Raw genomic sequence first — 12,473 nt, 5'->3', positions numbered from 1 at the left:
TTTGTCAGCATCCACCTGGGTGGTCCCTCAAGGGGTGAAAACACCCTTATCATTGTCACAGCAAACAACCATGCTAAGCGTCCTCCCGAATTATCTGATCGGTTCTCGCGCCAGTGTGCCCATTTTATAGATGAGGTCAAAGGATGTCAGGATCCTATCCATCCCCGCAGCACCTCTCTCTGGCTGCCCCTCCTGTCTGCTCTGAACAGCATCAGGACCCTGCCTGTCTGCCTATCTGCCACCCTCAGGATGGAGCTTCATAGGCCTGTGGAGTCCCTCCCAACTGCAGTTAAGCTTCAGGACCAACCTGAGGATAAACCCCTTACTCTGACCCCAAATTCCTTGCCTGAAGGTCTCAGCCAAAGACCTTCATGCAAGGAGGAAAAAGTCCCAGGTCACCCAGAAAAGCAGGGAACACGCAGGTAGGAGGGAGATGGGGGGGGACCTTAGAGGGCAGTGTGCCAGGGTGGGGGGAAGTGGGGGTTCTGGGGGATAAGAAGTTGCGCTTGAGAACAGAGCGTGTCAGATGTGACCTTTGGGGACATGAAGTAACTCACCCCAGGTCTCCAAAGCTGCAGAGCCACCATTTCCAATCAAGTCTCTGATCAAAGTGGTGGTCCTACCTGATCCTGCACCTGCCAGCAGCCAGAGGTCTTTCCGTAATGTTGAAGACTGCGCTGATCCCCCACCCCCACTCCTGACCTCAGTGATCCACATCCATTCCTTTAGCATCAGTGACAGCCAAGCACTTGGGGGCCGAGGTCTATGCAGGAGAGACGGCCAGCAAAGCTGGCATCATTGGAAGCTGAGAGCACAGGTAGGGGGCCCAGGGCCCAGCCAAAGTAAGAAGCTCGCTGGGGCTGGCTGCCCTCTGGAGGGGGCTGTGTGGAGGGGTCAGTTTCATAGCAGGCCTATCCACCCCCATGATGAACGCCCAGCACCCCACCCCTCCAGGCCAGGGAGGCCCCTGGGGCTTTGGGTGGAGGTCCCAGACCACCAGGCTCCATGGGCATCCAGCAAGTATACCCAAGAGAAAAGCCTCCAGAGTCACAGGATCCTCTGAGTTTCCGATGCATTGTTGTAAAGGTGGGTGATCACGACTATAAAGACAGAGCATACAACAGACACCCACCCACAGATGGTGGCGACAGGTATCATGATTCCTCTTGAACATGGAAACCATCCAAAGAGGAGGAATTCAGATGAGGGCTGATGCCACAGACTGGAAATCTCCCTCCCACTATTTATGGGAGCTCCTGGCTGGCTCCACTCCAGGCCATTGGCTGCCTCTTTTTTTGCCTTCTTCCTGTCCCAAAACTTTTGCACTGGCTGTTCCCTCTGCCTGGAATGCCCTTCCCTCAGATCCCTACATGTTGGTTCCTCCCAGTTTCAGCTCAGAAGGATCCTCGCTGCCATATAATATGTGGCTCTACCCCCCACTCATTAGTACTCTCTTTCTCCGGCATATTTTAAAGTCAAATAGAACACTTACTACTTTCTGAGGTGATCGTATGTCTGTAATTGTGAGTTTACTGCCTGACCCACCCCTCCGCCAAGGATGTGTCCAACTTCATGCTTGGGAGTTAATAGGTGCTTAAGACACTGGTACACAGAAAAAGCAAAATAGCGAGTTCCCACTGTGGCTCAGCAGTAATGAACCCGACTAGTATCCACGAGGATAAGGGTTTGATCCTTGGTCTCACTCAGTGGGTTAAGGATCTGGCCTTGCCATGAGCTGTGGTGTAGGTCGCAGACGTGGCTGGGAACTTGCCATTGCTGTGGCTGTGGCATAGGCCAGCAGCTGCAGCTCCAATTCAGGCCCTAGCCTGGGAACTTCCATATGCAGCGGGGAAAGAAAGGAAAGGAAAGGAAAGGAAAGGAAAGGAAAGGAAAGGAAAGGAAAGGAAAGGAAAGGAAAGGAAAGAGAGAGGAAAGAAAGAAAGAGAGGAAAGAAAGAAAGAAGAGGAGAGGAGAGGAGAGGGAAGGAAGGAAAGGGGAGGAAGGGTCAGAATAAAACAAACATCTTGGAGTTTCCATTGTGGCTCAGTTAAGGACCTCAGTTAAGTTGTCTCTGTGAGGATGTGGGTTCAATCCCTGGCATTGCTCAGTAGGTTAAGGATCCAGTATTGCCTCAAGCTGCAGCATAGGTTGCAGCTCAGATCCATTGCTGCTGCAGCTGTGGCAGAGGCCGGCAGCTGCAGCTCCAATACAACCCTTAGCCTGGGAACTTCCATATGCCTCAGGTGCAGCCATGAAAAGGAAAAAAAAATCACAAAGGCTTAGGTATGCTTTCTTGAAAATTCCACCAAGGGCTTCTAACCAGCATCTTTGCTGCACATGAGAAAAACAAGACAAACTGGGCAGGGCCTGCCCATGGCAGCCAATGACTGGCTTCCAAAATGTGTACCTGGAAATGCTTATGTCCCCAAGGCAGGCAGGACTGAACAGTGGGTGGGACAGTGATCAGGGAATTGAGGAGGGGGAGGGTCCTATACCCACAAGAGCACCTTCTCTCTTGTCTGATGCCCACACCATAGTTCCACGAAGCAGAGTTTCTCAACCTCGGCACTACTGACTTTTAGGACTGGATTATCCTTTGCAGTGGTGGGGATGGTGCGGGGGGGCGGGGGGCGGCATCCTGTCAGTGCAGAGTGTTAAACATACTTAATTCACTTCACTCCTGGCCCCTGCCCAAGGTAAGCTGTGAGAGGAGCAAAGAGAAAACTGCAGAGGAAAGGAACAAGGAGAAGGGTGGAAAGAAGAGGAGGCTGAGGTCCCCAGTGGACCTCACTCCAGTGGATCTAACTTGAATTGCATCACCCACTCTCCACTCAGTCTCTCTGGCCTCCACCCACTAGATGCCAGTAGCATCCTCATCCTCAGTTACAATAACCAGAAACATCTCCAGACACTGCCCGTGTCCCCTAGGGGCTGGGGGTAGAATCCTTCCCCACCCACCCCCCACATTAGAAAGGCTCATCCAGGAGTTCCCTGGTGGCCCAGCAGTTAAGGATTTGGCATTGTCACTGCTGTGGCTCGGGTTCAGTCCCTAGCCCAGGAACTTCCTCATGCCATGGCTGTGGCCAAAACAAAACAAAACAAAAAAGGCTCATCCAGAGCCATTCTAAACACTAAGGATCTGAGACCCTTCTGAGAGTCTCCAGTCTAGTGTTACGATCCCCTGGCCCCTCTCTCAGAGTCACACGGCCCTTCATCAGTTTCTTATACAAATCCACAGCATCTGTTCTGTGAAGAGTGTCTTCTTTTTTATTTATTTATTTATTTATTTAGGGCCACACCTGCAGCATATAGAAGTTCCCAGACTAGAGGTCAAATTGGAGCTGCAGCTGGCAGCCTACGCCACAGCCCCAGCAATGCCAGATCAGAGCCGCATCTGCGACCTGCACCGGATCCTTAATTCACTGAGTGAGGCCAGGGATCCAACTCACATCCTCATGCATACTCAGTCCGGTTCTTAACCCACTGAGCCACAACGGGAACTCCAAGAGTGGTTGGAATGGTTGGGGACAGGGTATACATAATCTTAACCCTTGTCTGTAGCAGCCCTGCTTTCTGATTCACAAGAAAGCAGAAGATCTGCTCACAGGAAGCTGGCAAGGGTGGCTCTGGTATTTATCCCGGGTTTTCCAGCTGTGGACATCTGGGGCTGGTCCAACCTTGGGGTGCGGGGTGCCATCCTGTGCATGGTAGGATGTTGAGCAGCATCCCTGGTCTCTACCCATTAGAAGCCAGTAGCAACTCCCCTCCACCCCTACCTCCCAGTTGTGACAACCAAACATTGTTTAAATCGCCCCCGGGGAGGCAACTCTAGAGAAAGAATTCCAATATTGACAGCAGCGCTGCCCCACAGCAATTAGACCCCAATGACACATCCCTTCCAGTGGGAGAGGAACAACCTCGGACTTGGTTCAGATCACTGGGGGAGAGCACATTAGAATCTAGAATGATTCTCTATTTAGCCCTTTCTTTCAGGGATTCCTTTGAGCATCTGGTAAGCGTTAAAGACGCTAATGCAGAAAATGCCAACAATTTGGGGGCTTACAACTGCCTTGAAATCCAAGGACTGCAGTTTAAAAGGAACCCATGTCAGAGAATTACCTACATGTGGTTTGTTATGTATAATAATTTTACAGTCAAAATATTCAATGCCAGTGCAGCTGCTGGAAATTTGGTCTCTAAAGTATAGATGATGTGTAATGTACAGCACAGGCACTGTTGTGTCTTCTAAGACAAAATAGGACCCAGAAAGAGGCTTGGATCCTAACCTGGTAGTTCTACTGTCAGGGTACTCGGCCTAAGGAGGGCATCCAGAATACTAATACCGCTTTATGCACAAAGATGCTCTCAACTTTTGGACCATATTATCAAAACACTGAAAACAAACAAACAAAAAATTTAACTGTGTACAAGCAATGTAAGTTTTTTTTTGGTTTTTGGGTTTTTTGGGGTTTTTTTTAGTAAGTTAGTATATAAAAGATATGCAGTGGAATGCTATTTACAATAGGATGCAAATTATAATTACAGAGGCTTGGAAATATGGAAGTATGTTTATGCAACCTATTGAGAGAAAACAGCAGGAAAGGCACAATATGCCTTTTAATTGCAACTATGAAATAAAATGTCTTTTTTCTTTTCTGTATTTTTATGGCCACATCCGCGGCATATGGAGGTTCCCAGGCTAGGGGTCGAATCGGAGCTGTAGCCTCCAGCCTACACCACAGCCACAGTAACATGGGATCCAAGCCACATCTGTGACCTACACTATAGCTTAACACACTGAGCGAGGCCAGGGATCGAACCCAAGTCCTCATGGATACTAGTCGGGTTCGTTAACCACTGAACCACAATGGAAACTCCCGAAAGAAAACGTCTTTGTGGGGACAAAGATTTACAGGAAATATGAAAAAGTGAAAAGTATGAGGAATGGATTCTGGGCGAGTTTTCTCCTTTTCTAAACTTTTTCCCTACATTAATGATTTTTCTCCCAACGCATGCAACATCTCTTGTTCCAATTCAATTCTTTATTTCCAGGGTAAGGTTTCTGATTGTAAAAATTCATAGCTTACCTTGAGTTTGACTGTCCCTTTATCTAAAAGAAAAAAAAATGAAAATAAAATGTAAACAGTTAAATCAGGAGCTGTGTTTTCCAGCCTCCTTGAGCAGCAGCCTTACAAACAGGGGCTTTCTCAACTCGGAGGGATTTTCTGTTGACAAACACACACCCTGGGTCATGCTGGTCTGGCCTGGGCTGGGCTGGGGTTGGCAGAAGTGAGAGGTTTCCTCCATCCTGGCAAGTACAGAAGACCAGAGGGGATAGACAAAGCCCAGCTATTCAGGGGAAACCTGGCCAGCCTGCATATTTAATTCACTTTACCCCTGGCCCCTGCCCAAGGTAAGCTGTGAGGGAAGCAAAGAGAAAGCTCCAGGGGAGAGGAACAAGGGGAAAGGTAGAGGGAAAGGTAGAGGAGAAAGGAACAAGGGAAAAGGTAGAGAGAAGAGGGAAGATAGAGAAAGAAGAAGAGACTGAGGTCCCCAGCGGACCTCACTCCAGTGGATCTAACTTGTCTCCCATCACCCTCTCTCCTACCCAAATTAAGTCATTTGTCATCCTGATACTTATCCAGGCTCTTCGGCCTCAGGACTTGATTAGGCATCTACTGATTTTGCCTTCTGGTGTCATTCCTCTACTTCCTGCTAGCAGAAGCTCGATTTTCTTGGAGGAGCCACCTGTCCAGGTCCAAATTCATAAGGTTTAGTGGGGCTTCTGCCCATCTTTCTTGGGGCTCTGTGCAAATCTACATAGGCCTTCCTCCTAGGCATAGTGATTGGTTCAGGAACAAGCACATGACCTAAAATGGGCCAATCAGCACAGGCCTTCCCCTTGGTCACAGGGATTGTTTCAGGGTTGAGCACATGACCTAACATGAGCCAATCAGGGGGGATCCTGAGACTTTTCCCAAAGGTCCTGGAACTGACGCTCCCTCTGAGCTCTGGGGAGATACAGACCCATCCAGAAGCAGAACTGGGAGATTGGGCCAGGGATGTCAGTGGGCTTTTCCAGTTTTGAGATCCGTAAATTCTCTGTTGCTGAAGCCAGCCTGATTTGGATTTCAGGACTGACCAATGGAATGAGGACTACCTGCACCCCTCCTGCCTACCCAAATCCTAGTTTCCACTCCAAGCCAGCCTCTCCCACATCTCCCCAGGACAGGGGCTGCCGTGTTGGCCAAGGCGGACTGACATCATCTTGGCGTCTCCTTTGGCTGCACCACACTCTGTGTGATGAACGAGTAACCTGCCCTGCTAGACGACAGGCCCTGAGGCAGGGTCCTGCCCTCACCACCGTTGTACAGGAGGCCAGTGCTGCTGTTATCTGCAGTTTACGATGGACAGCAGGGGAAAGGCTGGCTGAGGGCCTGAGCTCAACTCAGTGGCAGGGTGGCTATGAGCCCAGTCTGGGTCTAACACCACAAGGGTGCTAGAAGCTCAGCTAAAGGTCCGAAAAGGTCACAAGATTCCCTCTGGGCCCCCTTCCCACCTCCAGCCAAAGTTGACAGGAAACAGTGCCCACCTCTATCCAGACCTGCACCCCACTGAACCTGAGCTGCTATCCTGCCCCTCCTGGGTCTTACTCTCTCCATCTGTAAAGTGGGGAGAATGCAGCCTGCCTTCCTATTCCTGTAGGGTGGGATGGAAGCAAAGCAATAACAGCACTGCCTGAACCCTAAAGGCCACTTTGCAAGGTAGAGAGAAAGCCCTGGTCAAGCACCCCCGGGGACCTACCCAGGATGGCACCCTGGGTCTGTGCCACTGCCTCGCCCTGGGCCACCAGCTGAGCCTGGACCATGACTTCCCTTGGGGAGTTAAAGATGGTCACACTGATGACTTCCTCCACTCCTGAGCGGAAGACAGAGGGAGCGGCGATCAAATAGCCCCTGCAGAAAAGGAAAACCACAGTGAAGGCCAAAAATTGTCTGACTCACCCCTAGCCTCACTGTCACCTGGCTGAATCAGGGTGCACCCTGGGTGGACTCCCACCTATGCCTGACCACACCCTGATGCCACTGTCACTTTATGTGTCTGTGTCACCTACAAACCTGTGAGCTCCTTGAAGCTTGCTCACCTCTGAAGTCCCTCCAGTAGATGAGAATCCGGCTTCTCTGGATCTGCCCAGCACCACGCCCCCTTCAATCTCTGTATTAGGAACCCTGGCCTTTTTTCTCAGCTCCTTCTGCCACAGAACCTTTGCACACACTGTACCCACAAACAAAAATACTCTCTCCCGTCATCCTCGAAGCCACTCTGTGAGAAGAGCTAACACCTCCCACTGACAGAGTCAAAAATTAAGTCACAGAGAAATCAAGTCACTGAGAGGCTAAGGTGCCAATCCAGGCAGCCAGACTCTGGAACCCAGTGGAAAGAAGCAAGGAACTTTCTGCAGCATTAATTTTAAGAACATGAGCCTGGAAGTTCCTGCTGTGGTGCAACAGGATCAGCAGCATCTCTGCAGGATGCAGGTTCGATCCCTGGCCAGCACAGTGGGTTAAAAGGATCCAGAGTTGCCACAGCTGTCGCAGCTGTGGTTGGGATCTAATCCCTGGCCCGGGAACTCCATATGCTGTAGGATGGCCAAAAAAGGAAAAGGAAAAAGAACAAGAGCACTACTAAATGGCCTGAAACAGGAAAAGCACCATGAACAATGGACTCAAAAGAGCCCTCTTGGAGTTCCCATCGTGGCGCAGTGGTTAACGAATCCGACTAGGAACCATGAGGTTGCGGGTTCAGTCCCTGGCCTTGCTCCGTGGGTTAAGGATCCGGCGTTGCCGTGAGCTGTGGTGTAGATTGCAGACGCAGCTCAGATCCCGCGTTGCTGTGGCTCTGGTGGAGGCCGGTGGCTACAGCTCCAATTAGACCCCTAGCCTGGGAACCTCCATATGCCACGGGAGCAGCCCAAGAAATGGCAAAAAGACAAAAAAAAAAAAAAAAAAAAAAGAGCCCTCTCTTTCTGAAAATCCTCAGCTTGACTGTGAAGACATTTCTGAAAGAGAGGTGTCATTATCCTGCTTTCCAGACAAGAAAGCTGACCTTGCAGAAGTAGAAGGAACTGTGCACCAGATCACACAACCAAACAGGAGAGGGACCTGGGGTCCCCTTAGGGCATCTGACCTGGAGGCATAGTTCCTCCCTGAGCTCCCACATCCCATTATGTTGCAGGCTTCTGGGGAAAATCACAAAGCCTCATCCATAACTATGTGACCCACTCATAGTGCAATGGCAAATGCCAAGAGCCTGGCAGCACAGGCAGCTTGATTCCAACAGTGCAGAACTACAGGCACCCAAAGGAAACAGGAGAAAGGGAAAACACTGGAACAGGGAAAACATTGAGATTAGGAGAGATTTTTATTTCTCGAAATCCTCTCTGTCTGGTTCCCTGGTGCTCTAGTGGATAAGATTCAGTGCTTTCACCATTGCAGCCTGGGTTCAATCCCGGGTCTGGGAACTGAGATCCCACATCAAGCAGCTGCACACTGTGGCAAAAAAAAAAAAAACCTCTCTGGGACAACCCCCAGTCCCCAACACAAAGAGATGAATGTAGACCCTTACCACACACCATTCACTAAGAGGACCTTGGAGACATATCATGTACTATGTGACTCCAGCACTGAGCAGAGTGTTCAAAGACCCTGGTTTCACAGGTGCACTGCCCAGCGATGGCTAAACCCAGTAAAGACCAATGTTCTGTTTGATTCCAGCACCTACATGCACCTGCAATGACTGGGTTTCTATGTGCAGTGTCTGGCCTCAGCCATGCACAGAGCATGCGTTGATCCTAGGTAAGTAACTGCACCAGGCAGAGCATGCAATGACCCTGAGTTTCACAGATGCTTTGTCCGGATCCAGCACTGACCACAATGTGTACTGACCCTGTGTCATATATGTTCTGTCCAACACCAGTAACAAAGAGTACAATGACACTGGGATGGATGTGTGCTGTCTCACGTGAGCCTGGGAAGACCCCTGCTTCACATGTGGTGTGCAGCATCTGGCTCCAGCATTGACCAGAAGGAGATGCAATGGCCCTGGGATCCCTTGTGCAGTGTTTGGCCTCAACAGTGCAGAGCATGCAAAGATTCTGGGTATGTAACTAGTGTCTGGAGCACATAATCACCTAATGTACATGTCAAGTACTAGTATCTCCAACACCGACCTGCTCTGACAATGACCCTGGATTCCCGTATGTCCTGTCGCACTGCAGCATGGGAAAATGGCCATTTTCAGGACAGAATCTTTCTTTCCAGTTCCCAGATGACCCCTAGGGCCTCCTACATAGAACCTGCTGAGTGTAGAAGAAATACACAGTCCACATGTTCATTCTCCTTGGGCACTCTAAAGTCCTTATCCAGAGATGAGTCAGCAGCTTTGCCCAAAGGCCCAAAGAACCTGCCTCGATCGAATTAACTCTGCCTGGGGCTCAGGAAGTGCAGCCATTAGAGTGCTTGCCCGCAGATCACTGTCTACCTGATGCAACCCCAGGCAATCGGCCTGACACTGGCTTCTCATCCTCTGGTCTTAGAAGGTCCCATTCTGGGAAAGATGATGTTTGGTAAAGTATAGACAGTACTGGTCTTACAATAGTGTGCGAATCCATGGAGGTTCCGGGCATCAAGAATCCCTCACACAAAAATCACATGGATCAGGAGTTCCCACCATGGTGCAACAGGATCAATGGCCTCTCTGGAGCACTGGGATGCAGGTTCAATCCCCAGACCAGCACAATGGGTTAAGGAACTGGCTCAGATATGATCCCTGACCCAGGAACTCCACATGCCGTGGGGTGGCAAAAAAAAAAAAAAAAAAATTACATAGATCATAGAAGTGGGTATTGGGGGGCTTTTCCTAAAATGAGATCCTTCAGGCTGGGTGGACCATGGATCTGGCTTAGAGGTCAACCTGGAACCCTGGGTTGGTCACTTGTGTGTCTCCCAGCATGGAGGCTCTATTTTATTTTTAATAGGTAATATCTCGGGGCAACTTTAATCAGAGGCAAACACTCCTGAGAACTGTTTAAAAGTCTGCAACACAGGAGTTCCCGTTGTGGCTCAGTGAAAACGAACCTGACTAGCATCCATGAGGATGCAAGTTTGATCCCTGGCCTCACTCAGTGGGTTAAGGATCCAACATTGCTGTGAGCCATGGTGTAGGTTGCAGATGCGGCTCTGGTCCCACATTGCTGTGGCTGTGGTGTAAGCTAGTAACTACAGCTCTGATCCGACCCCTAGCCTAGGAACCTCCATATGCTGTGGGTGCGGCCCTAAAAGACAAAAAACAAAAACGAACAACAACAACAAAAAAAAAAACACAACTACTAAAAGTCTGCAACACACGGCTCTGAGCTTGGTCCTTACGAGGTAGGCTGTCTCGTGGAGGACAGGGTCATACTTTGTGGTGGGGTCGTCCTGAGCATGGTAAGATGTTTTGCAACACCCCTGGCCTCCGCCCAGCAGATTCCAGCAACTTGGCCTCCCCCTAGACGTGACAACCCAGAAGGCCTCCAGACACTGCTGAATGACCCCAGGAAGACAAAAACCATCCCATGGTTGAGAATTGCTATTCTTTTTTTTTCTTTTTTGGCTGCCCCTCAGCATATGGAGTCCCTGGGCCAGGGATCAGATCCGAGCCACAGTTACGACCTACGCTGCAGCTGCAGCGACACCAGATCCTCAACCCACTGTGCCAGGCTGGGGATCGAATCTGCATCCCAGCATGCCAGACGCGCTGAGGATACTGTGCACCACAGCAGGAACTCCAGACTTGTTATTCTAAGGGATGCCAGCTTTGAAAGCATCAGGACAAAAGTTTGCTGGGTTCCAAGTGCACAAGGCCCAGGGGAGGTAAATCCCCAGGCTTCAATTGCAGTCCGGTGTCTTACTTTTCAAACTGTGTGGCAAAGGAGCCTCCACCCACCTAGTCTCACTGCTGACCTGTTTTCTGGGAACTCCTATACAAGGGCTGCTTGAACAAGGCTCATAAAGGCCATATTGGATTAAACGGCTGAGCCTGGGCAGCTGGAGGCAGGCCCCCTGAGCCCACAACCTCGCAGGGCTCACCCAACTTGGCAGGTCTGAGAATATTTCCTATGAAGCCAACTCATGGGAGTCTCCTTAGCAGCTAGTTAATTCACCTCCTCACTGTATCAACCCACCAGAAGCTCTGTAAGCAAACTTCAAGAAAAATGTAGAAGCAAAACAAACACTTCCTACCCCCCCATGCCCTCCCACAGAAAACTGAACTGTAGGTCTCTCCTTCCATTTTTCAGCCAAGACACGCACCTCTTACCTTCAAGCCACCTACAACTCGAAACCGCCACCCAAGAAGTCAGCTCTGGTCACACACCAAGGGGGAGAGATGGGATGGGGGTGGCCTCAAGACCTTAACTCTGAGGAGTCCCTGTATCTCCACGGGCCACTTCTTAAGCCTCAGGCTGCCTCCCTTCCCAGTATGTCTTGTGGGGGTTGTCCGGAGTCAAGACTCTAGATCCGACCCAGCCCAGAGGCTGTGTGGCCTTGGACAGGTCGCTGCACCTCTCTGAGCCAAACTCCGTAGCCCCCACCTCAAGAAGGTGGCCAGCCTCCACTGTCGCCTGGGGCTACTCACGAGGTCTGGGGCTGCGCAGCGCGCACGCCGTCCTGCGGCGACAGCAGCAGCAGCAGAAGCCGGAGCAGCGGCTGGAACAGGGCGCCCCACATTTTCCAGTTCCGCAGGGGCGCCGCGCCCCGGGGGGAGGCCAGGCCGTGGCCAGGCCAGGGCTGGGGTCCGAGCGCGACCGTCCCCTCTGCGCCGCTGGGGGCCCTTTGTTCGCAGCCCCCGCGCCGTGCGCCCGGCGCCATGCGCCCAGCTCCGCGCCCGGCCAGGCTGGGGCAGCCGGGGACCAGCCCCCTCCCCGAACCCGCCTAGTCCCCGGGCCCGCCCCCGCCCAAACCCGCCCAGCTCACCCCCCTCCTGGCCGCGCCCTCCCCGGCCGCCCGCCCCGCCCCCTCTCCGGACCCTGTCCCGCCCCTGCTCTTTCCGGGACTCATCCCCTCCACCAGCTCTTCACCAGTCGCTCCTGGGAACCTCTGTCGGATGCACCCTCAGACCCGGCCCATTCCCTTCCCCTTCCTCCGACCCGACCTGGCCCCTACTTCGCCCCGCAACCCGGCCCGGCACCCTCTCTGGACCTGCCCCCTCCCTGGGCAGCCCCCCTCAGTCCGCCTGCCAGGTCGCCTGCCTCCCCGCCTTCCCCCACTCCCGACTCCAGGGACCAGACCCGCCCCTCCCCACCCCGCGCTGCTGCACTTCGGCGCAGCCTTCACCCTACACCCTGAAGGGCCCCGGCCTCCGCCTGGACCTGTGCAGTGCGTGCGGCCTGAGGAGCTGAGCCGTTTGGGGAAACTGAGGCTGGCCAGGGAACG

General features: G+C 52.0%; 1 protein-coding gene across 1 annotated transcript in view; it reads right to left on the bottom strand.

Annotated features, from left to right (window-relative positions):
* CPAMD8 (C3 and PZP like, alpha-2-macroglobulin domain containing 8) overlaps positions 1–11,949 on the bottom strand; it is a 106,096-nt gene extending 94,147 nt beyond the window's left edge. Inside the window, 3 exon segments of the mRNA XM_021085095.1 lie at positions 5,088–5,110; positions 6,805–6,956; positions 11,677–11,949. Of these exon segments, the coding sequence (XP_020940754.1) occupies positions 5,088–5,110; positions 6,805–6,956; positions 11,677–11,909 (408 nt within the window). The 5' untranslated portion in view covers positions 11,910–11,949.

Source organism: Sus scrofa, chromosome 2 (genome assembly GCF_000003025.6).
Source record: "Sus scrofa isolate TJ Tabasco breed Duroc chromosome 2, Sscrofa11.1, whole genome shotgun sequence".
Taxonomy (NCBI): domain Eukaryota; kingdom Metazoa; phylum Chordata; class Mammalia; order Artiodactyla; family Suidae; genus Sus; species Sus scrofa.
This window is presented reverse-complemented; position numbering and strand designations above follow the sequence as displayed.